The sequence below is a fragment of the Macaca thibetana genome, chromosome 9 (genome assembly GCF_024542745.1).
Source record: "Macaca thibetana thibetana isolate TM-01 chromosome 9, ASM2454274v1, whole genome shotgun sequence".
Classification (NCBI taxonomy): Eukaryota; Metazoa; Chordata; class Mammalia; order Primates; family Cercopithecidae; genus Macaca; species Macaca thibetana.
Window position 1 is genome coordinate 46,271,103 of NC_065586.1, and position 19,233 is coordinate 46,290,335.

Consider the following 19,233-nt stretch of genomic DNA (forward strand, 5'->3'; position numbering starts at 1 on the left):
TTTTAGACTTCCTGGTGGAAGGAAAAAATCAGTTAGCAGAGAAGCATCCCAGAAAACAGATGTATCTTTATTGAGGGTGCCTTGGTTTTTTTGTTTTGCATTGCCTTTAGACCTATGTTGAGCACGGAGTGAAGAAGGAATAGGTTCCCATTTATGAATGTTTTATATTTGTGAAAAACGTGTAGTTTTTCAGCATCCGCACTTATAGCCCTAAATACCAGGTGTGGCACTACCTTTGGACATTAGCCTGGGAAGAAAGGAACAGGCTATTTCCCCTCTTCTGGCACCACCGTGTCTTGAGTCTTCTGCATCTTGAATCCTATCTGCCCAATTGTGCATATGTGAGGCAGCCCGTGTGGCCACAAAGATTCTCTTTGAGGATCACCCGAGATGAAGCTTATGTTTAAAGGAACAATCCAGACACCACGACCACTACAGTAGGGGCTGTCCAGTGTACATTATTATCATCTCCTTGGGTCGATAGCCGAGTGTTGATTTCAGAACACAGTTTGGAAAGTGCTAATTTATTAGAACAGAGTTTGGAAAGTGCTGATTTAGATTATTAATGTCTTTAATTTTACTTTTCATTCTGTAAACATAACTAGCTTATAAACAATTTTGTTTCAAATGCACTAGCCTTTTTAGCGAATTCAATTATCAGTAACTTTTACTGCAATTAAAAATGGCAAGTTTACACTCATAATAATGTCACTTTTCTCTCTCCATTTCAACAATAGTTGTGATGAAATTGTGTTTCCGCAAAAACTGGACTCAAACTCTGTCTCAAGTCCTGAGCTTTGGGACCTATTGAGTAATCACTAAATGTCTGTAGTCAGCCGAGTCTCTTAAATCTTCGAGCACACATACACAAAAACTGCTTTACCTAGAGTCCCTGGCTTCTTTTGAGTTCAAAAGATTTTGATGTGTTAGCATACAATTCAAAAGTAGCTTTGAAGATTAATCTTGCTCAAATTTCATGCTTTTTTTCTCATTATTCTACTTTGTAGAAGTCTACTTTTGAAATTAAGTAACTTTTAATTTGCCATCAGCAAGTCTGAGAAATAATCATTTGGTATATTCACTATTGGTGAAATAAAGGTTTATTGAGCAAATTAATAGGGCAAATTGGCTTCAAGAAAAGATTTTGAAAAATGTTTATCACAAGTCAGTAGTGCAGTGTTGTCAGTGGGATAGGTGGAACTCACTGAGATCACTTATGCAAGGTTTTTTTTTTTTTTTTTTCCAAAATACAGGTCTGCAAACACACGTATCTTCCCATCTTCACTTTCCCTCTATCTCTAGGACTGAGAAGGCTTTTAGGAAAATAGGGATGGATGTGAGGCATCTCTATGTGAAGAAAGGCATCCCAGAAGATTCTGATTTTCACCCCAGCTCTATCATTCCAAACTTTGCTGCACGTTGAAATCACCTGGGAAACTTTTACCAACGACCTTGATGCCCAAACTCATACCCAACACTAATTAAATTAAAATGTCTCATGTTGAAGATGAAGCCGTTATTAGAGCTTCTCAGGTGATTTCAATGTGCAGCAAAGTTTGAGAGCCACGGCTTCATTTGAGTTTAGGACGAGAAACTGCTCCTATTTGGTGGGATTTTGGGCAAGTCAGTTTTAAGGTTTGTTTCCCTGATTTGTGAAATGAGTGTTGAATTAAAGGTCATGTAAGGTCATTGGTCCTTTCCAGCATGTAACTTTAAATTCCATGATTGTGAAATTATTTCAGGGATAAAAACTACTTGAAGCACTGTAGACATATCCATCTTACATGCTAATGTTTCAGGCGTTTTAACAAGTGCTAATATTGTGTAGACCTATTAACTAAAATTGAGATTTTCCTTCCCTCAGTTGTTTTGAGCCTCATTCTACAAAATTAGCTGGGTGCGGTTGCACATTGCTGTAATCCCAAATACTCGGGAGGCTGAGGCAGGAGAATTGCTTGAACCCGGGAGGAAGAGGTTGTGGTGAGCCGAGATCATCACCATTGCACTCCAGCCTGGGCAACAAGAGCAAGACTCTATCTCAAAAAAAAAAAAATTACCTAGGCATAGTGGTACAAACCTGTAATCCCAGCTACTTGGGAGGCTGAGGCATGAGAATCACTTGAACCTGGGAGGTGGAGGTTGTGGTGAGCCAAGATCGCACCACTGCACTCGAGTCTGAGCAACAGAGCGAGACTCTAAGTCAAAAAATAAATAACTACATAAAATAAATCGCATGGGACGACAGGCTTTGCAGGTAGAAGAGCATATAACAGGGAAATCTGTTATTATTTATATATTATAATCGTCAACAGAAACGTGTCTTCTAACAGCATATTGCCTCACATTTTTGTTCTCATATTTTTGCAAAAAACCAAGAAATGAAACAAAGTGCCCTTATGGTGCTGTTCTGAACTAGAAAATTTGAATTTCAGGGCCGCTAGGAGAGTTTCCTCTGCCCCCGTTTTAAAAAGTGTCTTCAGGCCTAACAAATGATAACATCTATTGTTATGAATTGTTTTTCCTTCCACAGAGTGACCTTGGAGATACATCATGATATCACGCAAAGGTGAGCCTTTTCGAAACCTGTCTTGTTATTCCAGCTAATTACTTTGCAAGATACCAAGCTCAGTGTTAGGTCACAGCTCTAGACATCATAAGCTGTATTGTGCCTGCTAAAATATTGAAGCAAATTATTTGTGTTTTCTTTGTTCCTTAAGACTCTCTTAATTTTTAAATGATTGAGAATCTCAAAGAGTGTTTATATTGATTATATTGATATTTATCGTGGTAGAAATATAACATGAGTTTTTTTTTTCAAAATCTATTTTTAGTTTAGATTTCACAGTCTTACCACTGTTGATATTATGAGCTAGATAACGCTTTGTTGTGAGGACTGTCCTGTGCATTGCAGAGAGTTTGGCAGCATTCATGGCCACTACCAACTAGATGTCAGTAGTAACCCATGGCCCAGGTTGTGACAACAGAAAATATTCCTAGAGAAAATATTGCTTTTATCAGAAGATTATTTCATCGAAAAAGTAATTTTCGTACAACAAAAAGTGGAGTCTAAAAAGTAGGTCGTAGATGATTTATATTAGTTTAAAGTCTCATGTGTGACCTTCCTAGGAGACAACTGGATTCTCTAGATCTTTCTTTGCTATTTGCCTCTTATAGTAAGCTATAAGGAGAGCAGGGCTGTGGGTTGGCTACTTCAGGCCGTGTAATCCCTGCACTGTTGGGTGGTTTTCTTAGGAGGCCCAACGGGGGGGGGGGGTCGCCCCCCCCCCCCCCCAGGGGGGGGAATCCCCCCCCCCCCCCCACCCCCCCCCCCCCCCCGGAGGCCCCGGGGAGGGTGGATCGCGAGTAAATGGTTCAGGAAATCCGAGACCATAGTCGCGGCATTACATATGCTGGGCAAACCCTGTCCTCTACTAATAAATACCAATAACTCTAGCTGCGCATGAGTAGGCTCGTGACCGGTCAGATCCTAGACACTACTCTGGGCAGGGCCTGAGGAGAGGAGGGGAAAAAAAAAAGACACTTTGAAACAGGGAGACGTGGAGGGGTGATCAGTGAGTCCGAGATCACGCACACGTGCCTTTCCAGCTTTGGGTGACAGGAGCAAGACTCCATCTCTCAATAAAAAAAATTAATAAATTAAATAAATATGAATAAATAAATACATTATTATATAAATAAAAAGTAATAAGACTGCTGGGCGCTGTGCTGGTGGTTAACACCTGTATTACCCAGCACTGTTGGGAGGCTTGAGGTGGGCCCAGTATCACTTGATGTGATCAGGAGTTTCGTGAACAGTAGTTGGCCGATATCTAATGGTTGAAACCCGACTCTCCACTGAAAGTACAACAATAGTGATAATAATCGCTGGGCCCCGCAGTGGTGCATGCTCTGCTGGAGAAATCCAGACCTTCCTTGGGTGGTGGTCCCGTTGAGGTAGGAGAAGACCATGAACCGCAGGACGTGGCCGGAGTATGGAGAGGTTGCGATGAGCATGAGATCTCACCATATGCAGCCCAAGCCAGCCGGTGACAGAAGGAGAGGATGGTGAAGAAGGAGACTCCTAGTCTCAAATAAAGAAAATTCTAGAAGCAATTTAAAGTGAACTTAACCTCCATGCCAAATATGTAGTTTGGTTAAAAGGGGGCGCGAGCATATTTTTCTTAAAGTTTTCAGACAGTTGTGTCTGGTTATTTCTTTAATACTAAATCAAAACTTCACAAGTGACTTTAGTTTTCTCTAAATTAGTTCATGGGTGGACGATTTTCCATATTAATAAGATTTATTCCATCAGTACTTCATTGATCTTTCTTGCCACAGTAAATGGTATCTTTTTTGCCCCCATACTTGCATTTATAATATTTATGCCTATTAATTACTTGGGCAATATATTGGTTTTTGTTTTTTGAGTGATGTCATAAAAAATCCACTTTTTAATTTAACCACCATTCTTTAAAACACTTTTAAGGAACTTGAAAAGCTGTCAAGACCTACCAGTAGAAGCCGCAACAAGTTTTTCTTTCCTTTTTCTTTTTTTTTTGTTTTATAATTATACTTTAAGAGTTCTAGGGGTTCATGTGCACAGTGTGCGGTGTTTCTTTGTTACATTAATGTTTTAATGTGCCATGAGTTAGTGATTGCTGCAACCCATTAACTCGATCATTTACATTAGGTTTATTTATCTTCCTTATGATATCCCCTCCCTACCCTCCCCCCAACCTGGTTATACAATAGGCTCCTCATTTGTTGTGATGTTCCACTTTCCGTGGTCTCCAAGTGATTCCATTGTTAAATTGCCCACCTATTGGATGAGTGAGAAACATGTCACGTGTTTGGGTTTGCGTGTTTGATCTTGCACATAGTTTGCTGCAGAATGTTTGGTTTCCAGCTGTTTTTCCATGTACTCTCTTACAAAGGACACAAACTCATTGTTTTTTCTGGTCTGCATAGTGATTTCCATGGTGTATTGTGTTGTGGTGCCACATTTTCTGAGTGGGGTCCAGTTCAGTCACTGCATGGAAATTTGGGTTGATTTCAATTGTCTTGTGCTTAGGGTTTGAATAGTGCCCGGCCAATTAAGACATATGTGGTGCCTGTGTCTTTTATAGCTGACATGATGTTTATAATCCCTTTGGGTATATAGGGGGATGTTGTGAATGGGCACATTGGTGCTGGGTCATACTGAGTATTTGTAGTTCTAGATCCTTGAGGAGGATAGCCCCATACTGTTTGTCTCACAATGGTTGAACCTAGATTTTACCAATCCCCACACCAACAGTGTTTCCTGACTTTTTAATGGATCACCATTTCATTTTTTTTTTTTTATTTTGTGTTTTTTTTTTTTTTGATGAGACGGATTGGTCTTCCGCTCTGTCGCCCAGGCTGGAGTGCCCCAGTGGCGCGATCTCGGCTCACTGCAAGCTCCGCCTGATTCCCTTTTTTTTTTTTTTTTTTTTTTTTTTTCACGCCATTCTCCTTCACTCAGCGATCCCCAATTAGAGTAGCTGGGACTACAGGCGCCCACAACAAAATACGCCCGGCTTATTTTTTTGTATTTTTTAGTAGATTGTTGAGTTTGGGGGGGTTTCACCGTAGGGTCTCGATCTCCTGAACCTTGTGTATCCGGCGCCGCCTCGGCCTCTCCCAAAGTTGCTGGGTAATTACAGGCCCCTGCGTGAGCCACCGCGCCCGGTTTTGGGTTAGATGATCACCATTTCTAACTGGTATGAGATGGTATCTCATTGTGGTTTTGATTTGACAATTCCTCTGATGGCCCAGTGATAACGAGCAGTTTTTTAATGTGTCTGTTGGCTGTATGAATGTCCTTCTTTTGAGAAGTGTCGCTGTTCATATCCTTTGCCCACTTTTTGATGGGGTTGTTTGTTTTTTTCTTGTAAAAATTTGTTTGATGTTCTTTGTAGGTTCTGGATATTAGCCCTTTGTCAGATGAGTAGATTGCACAAATTTTCTCCCATTCTGTAGGTTGCCTGTTCACTCTGATGATAGTTATCTTTTTTTGAGCAGAATGCTCTTTAGTTTTAATTAGATCCCATTTGTCTATTATTGGCTTTTGTTGCCATTGCTTTGGTGTTTTTAGACACCGAAGTCCTGTTTGTCCATTGCCTATGTCCTGAATGGTTGGTACCTAGGTTTTCTTTTAGGGTTTTTATGGTTTTAGGTCTAACATTTAAGTCTCTAATCCATCTTGAATTAATTTTCGGTATAAGGAGTAAGGAAAGGATCTGGTTTCAGCTGTTTCTACTTATGGTTAGCCAATTTTCAGAAGCACCATTTATTAAATAGGGAATCCTTTCCCCATTTCTTGTTTTTTGTCAGGTTTGTCAAAGATCAGATGGCTGTAGATGTGTTGGTATTATTTCTGAGGGCTCTGTTCTGTTTTCATTGGTCTATATCTCTGTTTGTGGCGGGTGGTTAACTGTGTACCATGCTGTTTTGTGTTTACTGTACCACTTGATTGTATAGTTTGAAGTCAGGGTTGTGTGATGCCTCCAGGTTTGTTCTTTTGGCTTAGGATTGTTGTCTTGGCAATGCGGGGTGTGGGTATTTATTTAGGGTTTTTTGGTTCCATAGGAACTTTATAATAAAGCAGGTTTTGTTTTCTGTTTTTTCCAATTCTGTGAAGAAACTCATTGATTAGATTAATGATTGGGGTGGCATTGAATCTATAAATTACCTTGGGCCACAGTATGGCCGTGTTTCCCCTTGATATTGATTCTTCCTATCCTTGAACAAGATGGAGTGTGTTCTTCCATTTGTTTGTGCCCTCTTTTATTTCACTGAGTGGTGGTTTGTAGTTCTCCTGTGAAGAGGTCCTTTACATCCCTTGTATAAGTTGGTTGGATTCCTAGGTATTTTATTCTCTTTGAAGCTATTGTGAATGGGGGGTGTCAGTTCGTAGAGAGTGATTTGGCTCTCTGTTTTTGTCTATTACAGGTGTATAAGAATGCTTGTGATTTTTTGCACGTTTGAACTTTTGTATCCTGAGACTTTACTGCAGGTGTTTATCAGCTTAAGGAGATTTTGTGGCTGAGATGATGGGGTTTTCTAAATATACAATCATGTCATCTGCAAACAGGGAAAATTTGACTTCTTCTTTTTCCTAACTGAATATGCTTTATTTCTTTGTCTTGCTCTTATTGCCCTACCAGAACTTCCTCAACACTATGTTGGATTTTAGGAGTGGTGAGAGAGGGCATCCCTGTCTTGTGCCAGTTTTCAAAGGAATGCCTTTTGTTTTTGTCCATTTAGTATGATATTGGCTGTGAGGTTTGTCATAAATTAGCTCTTATTATTTTTGAGATACATTACCATCATTACCAAATTTAGTTGAGAAGTTATTGAGCATACTCATGTTGTGTTTTTTTCTTTGGTTCTGGTGTTTATATGCTGGATTATGTGTTATTAATTTCCATATAGTTTTGAACCAGTAGCCTTGCATCCCAGGGATGATGAAGCCCACTCGATCATGGTGGGTAGGTAGTGGTAATTTTTTGATTTGCTACTGGATTCGGTTCGGTTTGATTGTTTTTTTTATTGTAGATTTTTGCATCGATGTTCATCAGGGATATTGGTCTAAAAATTCTCTTTTTTTTGTTGTGTCTCTGGCAGGCTTTGGTATCAGGTTGATGATGTCGGCCTCATAAAATGAGTTAGGGAGGATTCCCTCTTTTTCTCTAGATTGGAATAGTTTCAAAAGGAATGGTACCAGCTCCTCCTTGTACCGCTGGGTAGAATTTGGCTGTGTATCCATTTGCTCCCAGACTTTTTTTTGGTTGTGGTAGGCTAATTAATTATTGCCTCAATTTCAGAGCCTGCTATTGGTCTATTCAGGGATTTCAACTTCTTCCTGGTTTAGTCTTGGAGTGAGTGTAAGTGTCAGGAAATTATCCATTTCTTCTAGGCTTTCTAGTTTATTTGCATAGAGGAGGTGTTTATAGTATTCTCTGATGGTAGTTTGTATTTCTGTGGAGTCGGTGGTGATATCCCCTTTATCATTTTTTATTGTGTCTATTTGATTCTTCTCTCTTTTCTTCTTTATTAGTCTTGCTAGCAGTCTATCACTTTTGCTGATCTCTTCAAAAAACCAGCTCCTGGATTCATTGATTTTTTGGAGGGTTTTTTGTGTCTCTATCTCCTTCAGTTCTGCTCTGATCTTAGTTTATTTCTTGCCTTCTGCTAGCTTTTTGAATGTGTTTGCTCTTCCTTTCTAGTTCTTTTAATTGTAGATGTTAGGGTATGGTCAATTGTTAGATCTTTACTGAGTTTCTCTTTGTGGGCATTTAGTGCTATAAAGTTCCCTCTATGCACTGCTTTAAATGTGTCCCAGAGATTCTGGTATGTTGTATCTTTGTTCTCATTGGTTTCAAAGAACATATTTTATTTGCTGCCTTCATTTACGTTATGTACCCAGTAGTCATTTCAGGAGCAGGTTGTTCAGTTTCCATGTAGTTGGAGCGGTTTTGAGTGAGTTTCTTAGTCGTGAGTTCTAGTTTGATTGCACTGTGGTCTGAGAGACAGTTTGTTATAATTTCTGTTCTTTTACATTTGCTGAGGAGTGCTTTATTTCCAACTATGTGGTCAATTTTGGAATAAGTGCGATGTGGTGCTGAGAAGAATGTATATTCTGTTGATTTGGGGTGGAGAGTTCTATAGATGTCTATTAGGTCTGCTTGGTGCAGAGTTGAGTTCAATTCCTGGGTATCCTTGTTAACTTTCTGTCTCATTGATCTGTCTAATGTTGACAGTGGGGCATTAAAGTCTCCCATTATTATTGTATGGGAATCTAAGTCTCTTTGTAAGTCTCTAAGGACTTGCTTTATGAATCTGGGTGCTCCTGTATTGGGTGCATATATATTTAGGATAGTTAGCTCTTCCTGATGAATTGATCCCTTTACCATTATGTAATGGCCTTCTTTGTCTCTTTTGATTTTTGATGGTTTAAAGTCTGTTTTGTCAGCGACTAGGATTCCAACCCCTGCTTTTTTTGTTTGTTTGTTTTCCATTTGCTTGGTAGATCTTCCTCCTTCCTTTTATTTTGAGCCTATGTGTGTCTCTGCACAGGATACGGGTCTCCTGAATACAGCAAACTGATGGGTCTTGACTCTTCATCCAATTTTCCAGTCTGTGTCTTTTAATTGGACCATTTAGTCCATTTACATTTAAGGTTAATATTGTTATGTGTGAACTTGATCCTGTCATTATGATATTAGCTGGTTATTTTGCTCGTTAGTTGATTCAGTTTCTTCCTAGCATCAATGGTCTTTACATTTTGGCATGTTTTTGCAATGGCTGGTATCAGTTGTTCCTTTCTATGTTTAGTGCTTCCTTCAGGATCTCTGGTAGGGCAGGCCTGGTGGTGAGAAAATACCTAAGCATTTGCTTGTCTGTAAACGATTTTATTTCTCCCTCACTGATGAAACGTTAGTTTGGCTGGATATGGAAATTCTGGGTTGAAAATTTCTTTTCTTTAAGAATGTTGTATATTGGCCCCCACTGTCTTCTGGCTTGGAGAGTTTCTGCGAGACATCTGCTGTTAGTCTGATGAGACTTCCCTTTGTGAGGGGTAACCCGACCTTTCTCTCTGGCTGCCCTTAACATTTTTTTTCTTCATTTCAATTTTGGTGAATCTGACAATTATTTGTGTCTTGGAGTTGATCTTCTCGAGGAGTATCTTTGTGGCGTTCTCTGTATTTCCTGAATTTGAATGTTTGGCCTGCCTTACTAGGTTGGGGAAGTTCTCCTCCAGGATGATATCCTGCAGAGTGTTTTCCAACTTGGTTCCATTTTGCTGTCACTTTCAGGCACACCAATCAGATGTAGATTTGGTCTTTTCACATAATGCCACATTTCTTGGAGGCTTTATTTCTTTTTACTCGTTTTTCTCTACACTTTTCTTCTTCCTTCATTTCATTCATTTGATCTTCAATCACTGATACTCTTTCTTCCAATTGATTGAGTTGGTTACTTAAGCTTGTGCATTTGTCATGTAGTTCTCGTGTCATGGTTTTCACCTCTATCAGTTCGTTTATGGTCTTCTCTGCATTGATTATTGTAGTTTTCCATTTTTCCATTCTTTTTTCAAGGTTTTTAGTTTCTTTGCACTGGGTACATAGTTCCTCCATTAGCTCTGAAAAGTTTGATCAACTGAAGCCTTCTTCTCTCAGCTCGTCAAAGTCATTCTCCATCCAGCTTTGTTCCGTTGCTGGCGATGAGCTGCCTTCCTTTGGAGGGGGAGATGCACTCTGATTTTTTTGAATTTCCAGCTTTTCTGCACTGCTTTTTCCCCATCTTTGTGGTTTTATCTGCCTTTGGTCTTTGTTGATGGTGACGTACCTGGGAGTTTTGGTGTGGGTGTCCTTTCTATTTGTTAGTTTTCCTTCTAACAGTAAGGACCCTCAGCTGCAGGTCTGTTGAAGTTTGCTTGAGGTCCACTCCAGACCCTGTTTGCCTGGGTATCAGCAGCGGAGGTTGCAGAAGATAGAATATTGCTGAACAGCGAGTGTGGCTGTCTGATTCTTGCTCTGGAAGCTTTGTCTCAGAGGTGTGCCCAGACGTGTGAGGTGTGACATGTTGGTCTGCACTTTAGTGGGCGATGTCTCCAGTTAGGCTAGTCAGGGGTCAGGGGCCCACATGAGCAGGCAGTCTGTCCATTCTCAGATTTCAACCTCTGTGCTGGGAGAACCACTGCTCTCTTCAAAGCTGTCAGAGACATTTACATCTGCAGAGGTTTCTACTGCTTTTATTTAGCTATTCCCTGTCCCCAGAGGTGGAGTCTACAGAGCCAGGCAGGCCTCCTTGAGCTGTGGTGGGCTCCACCCAATTCGAGCTTCCAGGAGGCTTTGTTTACCTACTTAAGCCTCAGCAATGGTGGGTGCCCCTCCCCCAGCCTCACTGCCACCTTGCAGTTAGATCTCAGACTGCTGTGCTAGCAATGAGGGAGGCTCCGTGGGCATGGGACCTTCCAGGCCAGGTGTGGGATATAATCTCCTGGTGTTCCGTTTGCTAAGACCCTTGGTAGAGCGCAGTATTAGGGTGGGAGTTACCCAATTTTCTAGGTGTTGTGTGTCTCAATTTCCCTTGGCTAGGAAAAGGAATTCCCTTCCCCTTTGCGCTTCCCAGGTGAGGCAATGCCTCACCCTGCTTCAGCTCTTGCTGGTCAGGCTGCACCCGCGGACCAGCATCAACTGTCTGACATGCCCCAGTGAGATGAACCCAGTACCTCAGTTGAAAATACAGAAATCACCTGCCTTCTGTGTCACTCACACTAGGAGCTGGAGGCTGGAGTTGTTCCTATTGGGCCATCTTGGGTGCCCCCCCTTCTTATTTTTTTTTTTTCTGAGATGGAGTCTTGCTCTGTCGCCCAGGCTGGAGTGCAGTGGCACGATCTCGGCTCACTGCACCCTCCATCTCCCTGATTCGAGTGGTTCTCCTCTCTCAGCCTGCAGAGTAGCTGGGACTATAGGGATATGCCACCACACCTGGCTAATTTTTTGTATTTTTAGTGGAGATGGGGTTTCACTGTGTTAGCCAGGATGGTCTCGATCTCCTGAACTTTTGATCTGCCCATCTCAGACTCCCAAAGTGCTGGGATTACAGGCATGAGCCAACATGCCCGGCAGAAGGAACAAGTTTTTCAAAGTCCTCAGGAAAGCCTAAATTTTATCATTGGGAACAAATACTTATTTTCCTTGAAGTGACAACCTCTCACTTCATTTATTTTTGAGAATGAAAGTTGTACTTTTTTTTTAGACCGAGTCTCACTCTGTCACTTGGCTGGAGTGCATTGGCATCATCTCAGCTCAAGCAATCCTCTCACATCGGACTCCCCTGTAGCTGGGACCACAGATGTGTGACACCACACCAGGCTAATTCTTTTTTGCATTTTTGGTAGTGACAGGGTTTTGTTATGTTGCCTAGGCTGGTCTCAAACTCCTGCAGGAGCTCAAGCCATCTGCCTGCTTTCACTTCCCAAAGTGCTGGGATTTTACAGGAGTGAGCCACTACACTGACCCAGTTGTACTTTTAAATAAAAATGATGTTCTGTGAAAAAAGTGATTGTTCAGTTCACAATTAAATAACTAATTCTTAAAAAAAAAAAAAAAAGAACTGTACTGCAGTCAGCAGAAACGCTTCTTATTAATTTTCCACTTATTCAGAATATTAAAGAGACATGTCAAAGTTTAAAAACAACATTAATTTTTACTGCTTCATTAAAGACATTCTTAAGTAATTCAGGCTGTCTTTTTTATGGTAGGGGACAGTAAAGAATAGAATGACTACTAATGTAATTGGTACCACTGCCTTGATTTATGCTGAGAAACCAGCAGTTTACCCACTTTTGCTTTGATACAATCATGGCAAATGTCAACAAAAAAGCAGGCAATGACTTTGTATTCCTTTTACAGATTTTTAAATTTTTTATTCAGCTTTCTCAGGTATGTGTTGGCCAGGCACAGTGGCTCAGGTAATCCCAGCACTTTGGGAGGCTGAGGTGAGCAGATCACCTGAGGTCAGGAGTTCAAGACCAGCCTGGTCAACATGGTGAAACCACATGTCTACTGAAAATACAAAAATTAGCCAGGCGTGGGGGCAGGCGCCTGTGATCCCAGCTACTCAGGAGGCTGAGGTAGGAGAATCACTTGAACCTGGGAGGCAGAGGTTGCCATAAGCCGAGATCACGCCATTGCACTCCAGCCTGGGCAACAAGAGTGAAACTCGGTCTCAAACAAACAAACAAACAAAAAACAAACAAACAGTGTTGACCTCTTAGCCCTTCTAGAAAGGGTCTTGGGGATCCCGAGGGGTCCACAGAGCTCATTTGGGGAACCACTGGTTTATCATGTAGGCACAATGCATTAGTTTTACAGAATTTAAAGTTCATCAAAGACTGGCCTCTTAAAAAGGCAGATGAGTTTTTAATTCAAACAACAGAAAATACATAAATACATCATGAGACTATACTACAGAGAACTAAAGAGAAAGGAAGCTCGGAAATCTGAATCACGTTTACATTTATTAAAGTTCATCACTACTGCTTTGTAAAACATTCTTGTGTTTCAGTGTGTGGTGTGGTTAGAAGAGTGAAAATATATTTGGTTTGTTGCCATTGCCTGTCAGGGAGAGTCAGTACTTACGGGCATTTCTGACTGGTTACATAGAAAAGACTTCACAGAACAGGACATGAAGTCCCTCAGAAAGAAGAAGTCAGGAAACCCTCTGCAAGTCACGATCCAGGAGAAAAATTTCATAAAAAAAACTGCTTCGGTAAAGTAAACAGCAAAGCACACAGGAGGCCGTATTTTACTAAACATATGTGATACTAATATACTAACAGTTTTTGAAGTAATGCACATTCTTATTTTATAGACATGCAGATGGATCTTTGAGCATATTTGATGAACAGTTATACTCATTTACGGTAAGTGGCGCTTTTATTGAGATTGTATTTTCATCATACACTTGTATCTGTTTCATGCTGAAGTCAAAGGCATCTTTTTTTAAATCTTCCCCATTTCATGTTGTATTTAGTCATCTTAAGTGTTGTAAAAAGAATGTGCTGGAATAGGAACTGATCTACAGCTCTGTTTAGTTAGTGAGCTAGTATGAGTAAATATACTATCCAAATAACAGAAAATGTATTTTTCTTTTTTTAATTTTTGAGACAGAGTCTCTTTCTGTAGCCCAGGATGGAGTGCAATCTCATAATCTTGGCTCACTGCAGGCTCTGTCTCCCAGGTCCCTGTTCAAGCAATTCTCCTGCCTCAGCCTCCCGAGTAGCTGGGATTACAGGCATGCGCCACCGTGCCCAGCTAATTATTTCTTTCTTTTTTTTAAGTAAAGACAGGGTTTCACCATGTTGGCCAGGATAGTCTTGAACTCCTGACCTCGTGATCCATCCACCTCAGCCGCCTTAAGTGCTGGGATTACAGGTGTGAGCCACTGTGCCTGGCACAGAAAATGTATCTTTCTAAAAGGTAATTGTGAGCTGTCTATAGGACCCTGCAGGTCACTACCCAATTCTCAAAGCCTTTCCTTCTTCTGTTCCACACAGGTTTCCACCATGCACATTACCCAGACAAGAAGTGGAGGTGGGAGTTTTAGTAAGGATTCCTCCTCCATTCCATCGACTCCCAGCACCAGCCAGGAGGACCTTCAGATCAATGTTCCTCCCACTGCTGACACACCCACGCCCGTTCGCAAGCAGTCCAAGCGCTGGTCCAAGCTGTTTACATCTGAGAAAGGGAGTGACCCAGACAAAGAGAAGAAAGCCCCAGAGAGTCATGCTGACACCATCGGGAGTGGCAGAGCCATCCCCATTAAACAGGGCATGCTCTTAAAGCTAAGTGGGAAATGGCTGAAGAAATGGAAAAAGAAATATGCCACCCTCTGTGACAATGGCATGCTCACCTATTATTCAAGCTTAGGTGATTATATGAAGAATATTCACAAAAAAGAGATTGACCTTCGAACATGTATCATCGAAGTCCCAGGAAAGAGGCCACCCCTAGCCACACTGGCCTGTGCACCCATTTCCAGCTCTAAAGGCAATGGCCTATTCAAGGACATGAACAGTCTATGTACCTCAACCAATTCAGACACCGGGCTGAGTGACTCCATATGCTCCAGCCCCAATATCTCCAGCACCACTAGCCCCAAGCTCAACCCACCGCCCTCTTCTCATGCCAACAAAAAGAAACAACAAAGGAAGAAATGCACCAACAACTTAAAAGACAATGGCCTGTCTGGCACTGCTGAAAAACAAGCAGAAAACTTTATCATTGTGTCCCTCACTGGCCAAACGTGGCACTTTGAAGCCACGTCATATGAGGAGCGGGATGCCTGGGTCCAAGCCATTGAGAGCCAGATCGTGGCCAGCCTGCAGTCATGCTAGAGCAGCAAAAGCAAGTTCCAGCTACTTTAGACTAGCACAATGTTATTTACTAATAATCTTGATCCTTAGCTACATTTCTCTGCAATAAATTTGCTATGATGCCATGATGGGGATCAGCAAGCTACGTTTTCCAAGTTCCTTCTAGTGGGATCCTGCTAAGTTCTGCTATTGGGAGGTACTAGAGAAACATAGAAAGGCAAGAGAATGGAAGAATAGATCTCCTTTTCCTGTTTATTTGCTGTCCTTGCCGATGTTCTCCCAAGAACATCCCCTTGCCGTAGGAGCAGTAGTTGTTTCAGTTTACCAGTTTTTTCAGAGCCCCAGAAAGTGCCTCTTCAGAGGTAACAGCAGCAGTTGGAACATATCTCTCCATCAGAGGTCTAGTCTCAGCCCAGGAAGGCTTTTACTCTGAGTTTTAATTGTAATAACTCCAATCTCTTCCCTTCATTCATTTAAGCTTCTGAGGAGGCCCCTATGTGGCCAGGAGATGGTGGTGATGGCTGCATCTTGCAGTCATTTTCTTTGCTTTCCACAGTGTTGTTACTTGTTTCTCCTATTTCCTATGTGGTCAATGTTTTAATATTAACTCATAGTCATAGTGTAGTATTAGTACTTTATGTGAAATGAAATGTTTTTTATAATGTAGCCACGGCCTACCAATAGCATATTTTCTTTTAGATTTGGTAATATATATTTTGCTTCAGTGACTTTATATCATTATTTGTTGCCCAAATTACTTTTTCATATACAAAACATCCAATATTACCCTGGTCCCATCATTTCTTCTGATATCCATTGTCCTGTGATTTCTCCTGGAAAGTGAATTGTTCATCTGTCCATTTCACTCTGTGAAGTCATACAGGTCTATCTATGTAGAACTCCTGTGCTCCAATTTATTCCCTGTGTGAGACTCGGCAATTTATCAATCTGGGAATGTGTTTCTTCATGTGCAAATCAGAGATAACACTTACCTCACAACATTGTTTAGAGCATTAAAAGAAATATATGATATGTTTCACACAGAATTTCCCTGGGTGTGAATTGAACAATGTCAGTTTTTCTCCCATTTAATGTGAAAACTGACTATATAAATAAACATATTGTAGAGGAAACACAGGCTCAGATAGGATATAAATTGCCCGTATCACAAAATTAGTAAGTGATGGAGCTAGAATACAAACAAGATCTGCCTATTTACAAAAATCAATAATTTTTCCTCTGAAACAAGTCACTATATGCCTTTGGTTTTTAAGTGAAATGCACTCAACTTCACATTTTAAAATATGCCACAAATGTACCCATAAAGTAAGTGAACATGACTATTGAGTGGGATCACAATTATTAAAAAGTTTGCCTTGGGAACAAAGACAGTACAATGACCCTCAGGGAACTGAATTACATACCCAAAGGGGACATGTGCCATCTACCTGGGCTCAATGGGGGTTTTCCAATGGATTCTTTGTAAATAGGTGTTGCACATACTTCTGTGCCTTTAAGCTTTCCTTTATAACTCCAGACCTGCTTCTGATGGTGATGAGTTTCTTTCAAAACCTAACCCTGGATATGGGGTCAGCTTTAGGCAAAATTATGAGTTGCTAGCTAACAAAAGTAGCTAATATTTTAATGAAATGTCTTACTATTAAGCTAAATGCCAAACACTATTCATTACATGTATTAATAAGTTATCACAATTTTATGAAGTAGACATGACCATTTTTAATTATCAGTTGAAGAAACTAAGACACAGAAAACTTAAATACTTTACCCAAAGTCATGTTTCTTGTGGAGAAGTTGCAATTCATCTTGGTTATCTTGACCTAGAGTCTGCGTGCTGGATGACTATTTTAGACGGTTATGTGTGCATGCAGAGTTCAGTGCTTGTCTGGTCCCACTCCCTCCTAACCCTTCTGTCCCCTAGTGATTTCATCCTGTTCCCTACTTCTCAAGACTACTCCTCTTCTTGGATACTTTTTCATATTCCAGAACTAATCATTCTGTTTCTTTTCTTTCTGCTCATCATGCCAAAGGCAAAGTTAGCAGGGTAGCTGACATAAAGGAATTCATACTAAACAATGGCATGCTCAATTTGTAAAATTTCCCCCGGAGTAAATAGGTAGAGTGAAAGGTGTAATTTCTTCTTTTGAAGAAAACAATGTTGAATTTTACTTAATATGAATGATTGATAATATAATTTTGAGATGTATTTGCAATCTATATGAGTAATATATCCTATCATGCTTCACATTCTCACACTTTTATACTATTAAGGATCTCTACATCTGTCCCCAGTCAGCTACCATCTCTCTTCCTCAGCTGTTATGTCAGATCTAAAAATTAAATTTTAAAAGTAGTTCCTAGGTTTTTAACATTTTTAAATTTTCCTGGAATGACATGATGAGTAACCTCATTGTCAGCAAATGCCTTAGGTATTAAGGAGAACAGTCCTAATGGCAATAGCTAATATTTTTTGGCAGGGCCAAGTTTTAGTATCTCTTTGCAACTGTGTGACAGCATGATCATATTCTTATTACAAACCTATGAAGTGGCTATCCACTTTATTTTAGTTTTATAGGGGAAAAGCAAGTCCTTAGAGAGTCTAAGTAACTTGGCTCTGGATTTGAACTTCAATCTAGCTATCTCTACAACTTGACCATTGAGCATTATACCACCTTATATGTCAAACTTACCTTGAAAAAGCAACAAGCAAACCAAATAGAATATAAAAACAATAGAACAACCTATAATAAACAAGCCTTCTCAGCAGGTGCAGTGGCTTACACCTGTAATCCCAGAATTTTGGGATGCTGAGGAGGAGGATGGTGTGAGCCCAGGAGTTTGAAACCACCTAGGCAACACAGTGTAACCCCCGTCTCTACAAAAAAAAAATACAAAAAAATCACATAGGTGGACATGGTGGTGCTCACGCTGTGGTCCCAGTTCTACTCAGGGAGCTGAGGTAGAGAAGGATTTCTTGAGCCAAGGAAGGCAGAGGCTGCAGTGAAGTTGAGATTAGTGACCAAACTGCACTCCAGCCTCTGCAACAGAGAGAAAAACATTTCTGGGAAAAAAAAAAAAAAGAAAAGGACTTTATTATCTAATTCAGTATATTCTATAATAATCAAAACAATAATATTGAATGAATGGGGAAGAAGAAAATTAGATCAACTGCTGTGAAAGTAACTTGTTTACTCCTGATCAAGAAATAGCAGCAGATTTTACCTCTGTGGGTATTAGTAAAAAATAGATCTTAGCACAGGGCAGCTCTGTACAGCGGGAGTGTGAACTGATAGCCCGCGTACTCTACCAATCTCGTTATGTAATGCCAGGCATCGTTGGCGACTCCGGACCCTGATAGTCCTGGGCACGATCACGACGCTCAGGGAGATGGAGGGACCATCCGGGCTAACATGGGTGTGAAAATCTCGTCTCTACTAAAAAATACAAAAAAGTAGCGGGCGCGGGGGGCGCTGGGCCTGTGTTAGTACTAGCTACCAGCTATCTTGGGAGAATGGTTTCTGTGAACCTGGAAGGCAGAGCTTGCAGTTAGAAGAGATTGAGCCACTGAGGCTCCAGCCTGGGAGACAGAACGATTAAAAAAAAATGTATATGTGTATATATATGTTTACATATATATATACACATAAAAATTTTTGCTTTCAAATATATATTTTAAATGTTTGATATATGGGGACACATCACAGTGTATACTGTCAAATTAAGTGAGTTATAAACAGAAGAGGAAAATCAAAATAGGAAAATTATAATAGCCTTAAATCTCTCAGTTGATATTAAAAATACTAAATTCTGGGCTGGACGCCATGGCTCACACCAGTAATCCCAGCACTTTGGGAGGCCAAGATGGGTGGATCACGAGGTCAAGAGATGGAGACCATCCTGGCTAACATGGTGAAACGCCATCTCTACTACAAATACAAAAAAATTAGCTGGGCGTGGTGGCGGGTGCTTGTGGTCCCAGCTATTCGGGAGGCTGAGGCAGGAGAATGGCGTGAACCTGGGAGGCGGAGCTTGTAGTGAGCGCAGATCGAGCCACTGCACTCCAGCCTGGGTGACAGAGCGAGACTCCATTTCAAAAAAAGAAAAAGAGAGAAAAAAAAAAAGACAAAAACTAAATTCTGGCAGCTAGGGTAAAATTAATATAAGAAAAGAATAGATACAGCACTCATTTTTTCTATACCCCCAAGTGTTTTAATTATTTCTATATTTGGAAATGAATTCATAATCTATTAGTCACATTATTTGGAATTTCAAATTATGTTTCAGATAAAAGACTTGTCCTTTAAAAA

The 19,233-nt window shown here is 40.6% G+C and overlaps 1 protein-coding gene across 1 annotated transcript in view; it reads left to right on the forward strand.

The window, feature by feature from the left end:
* LOC126962601 (arf-GAP with GTPase, ANK repeat and PH domain-containing protein 5-like) overlaps positions 1–19,233 on the forward strand; it is a 41,433-nt gene that overhangs the window by 13,934 nt on the left and 8,266 nt on the right. The window contains 1 exon segment of the mRNA XM_050803840.1: positions 2,531–2,566. Within this exon segment, the coding sequence (XP_050659797.1) occupies positions 2,531–2,566 (36 nt within the window).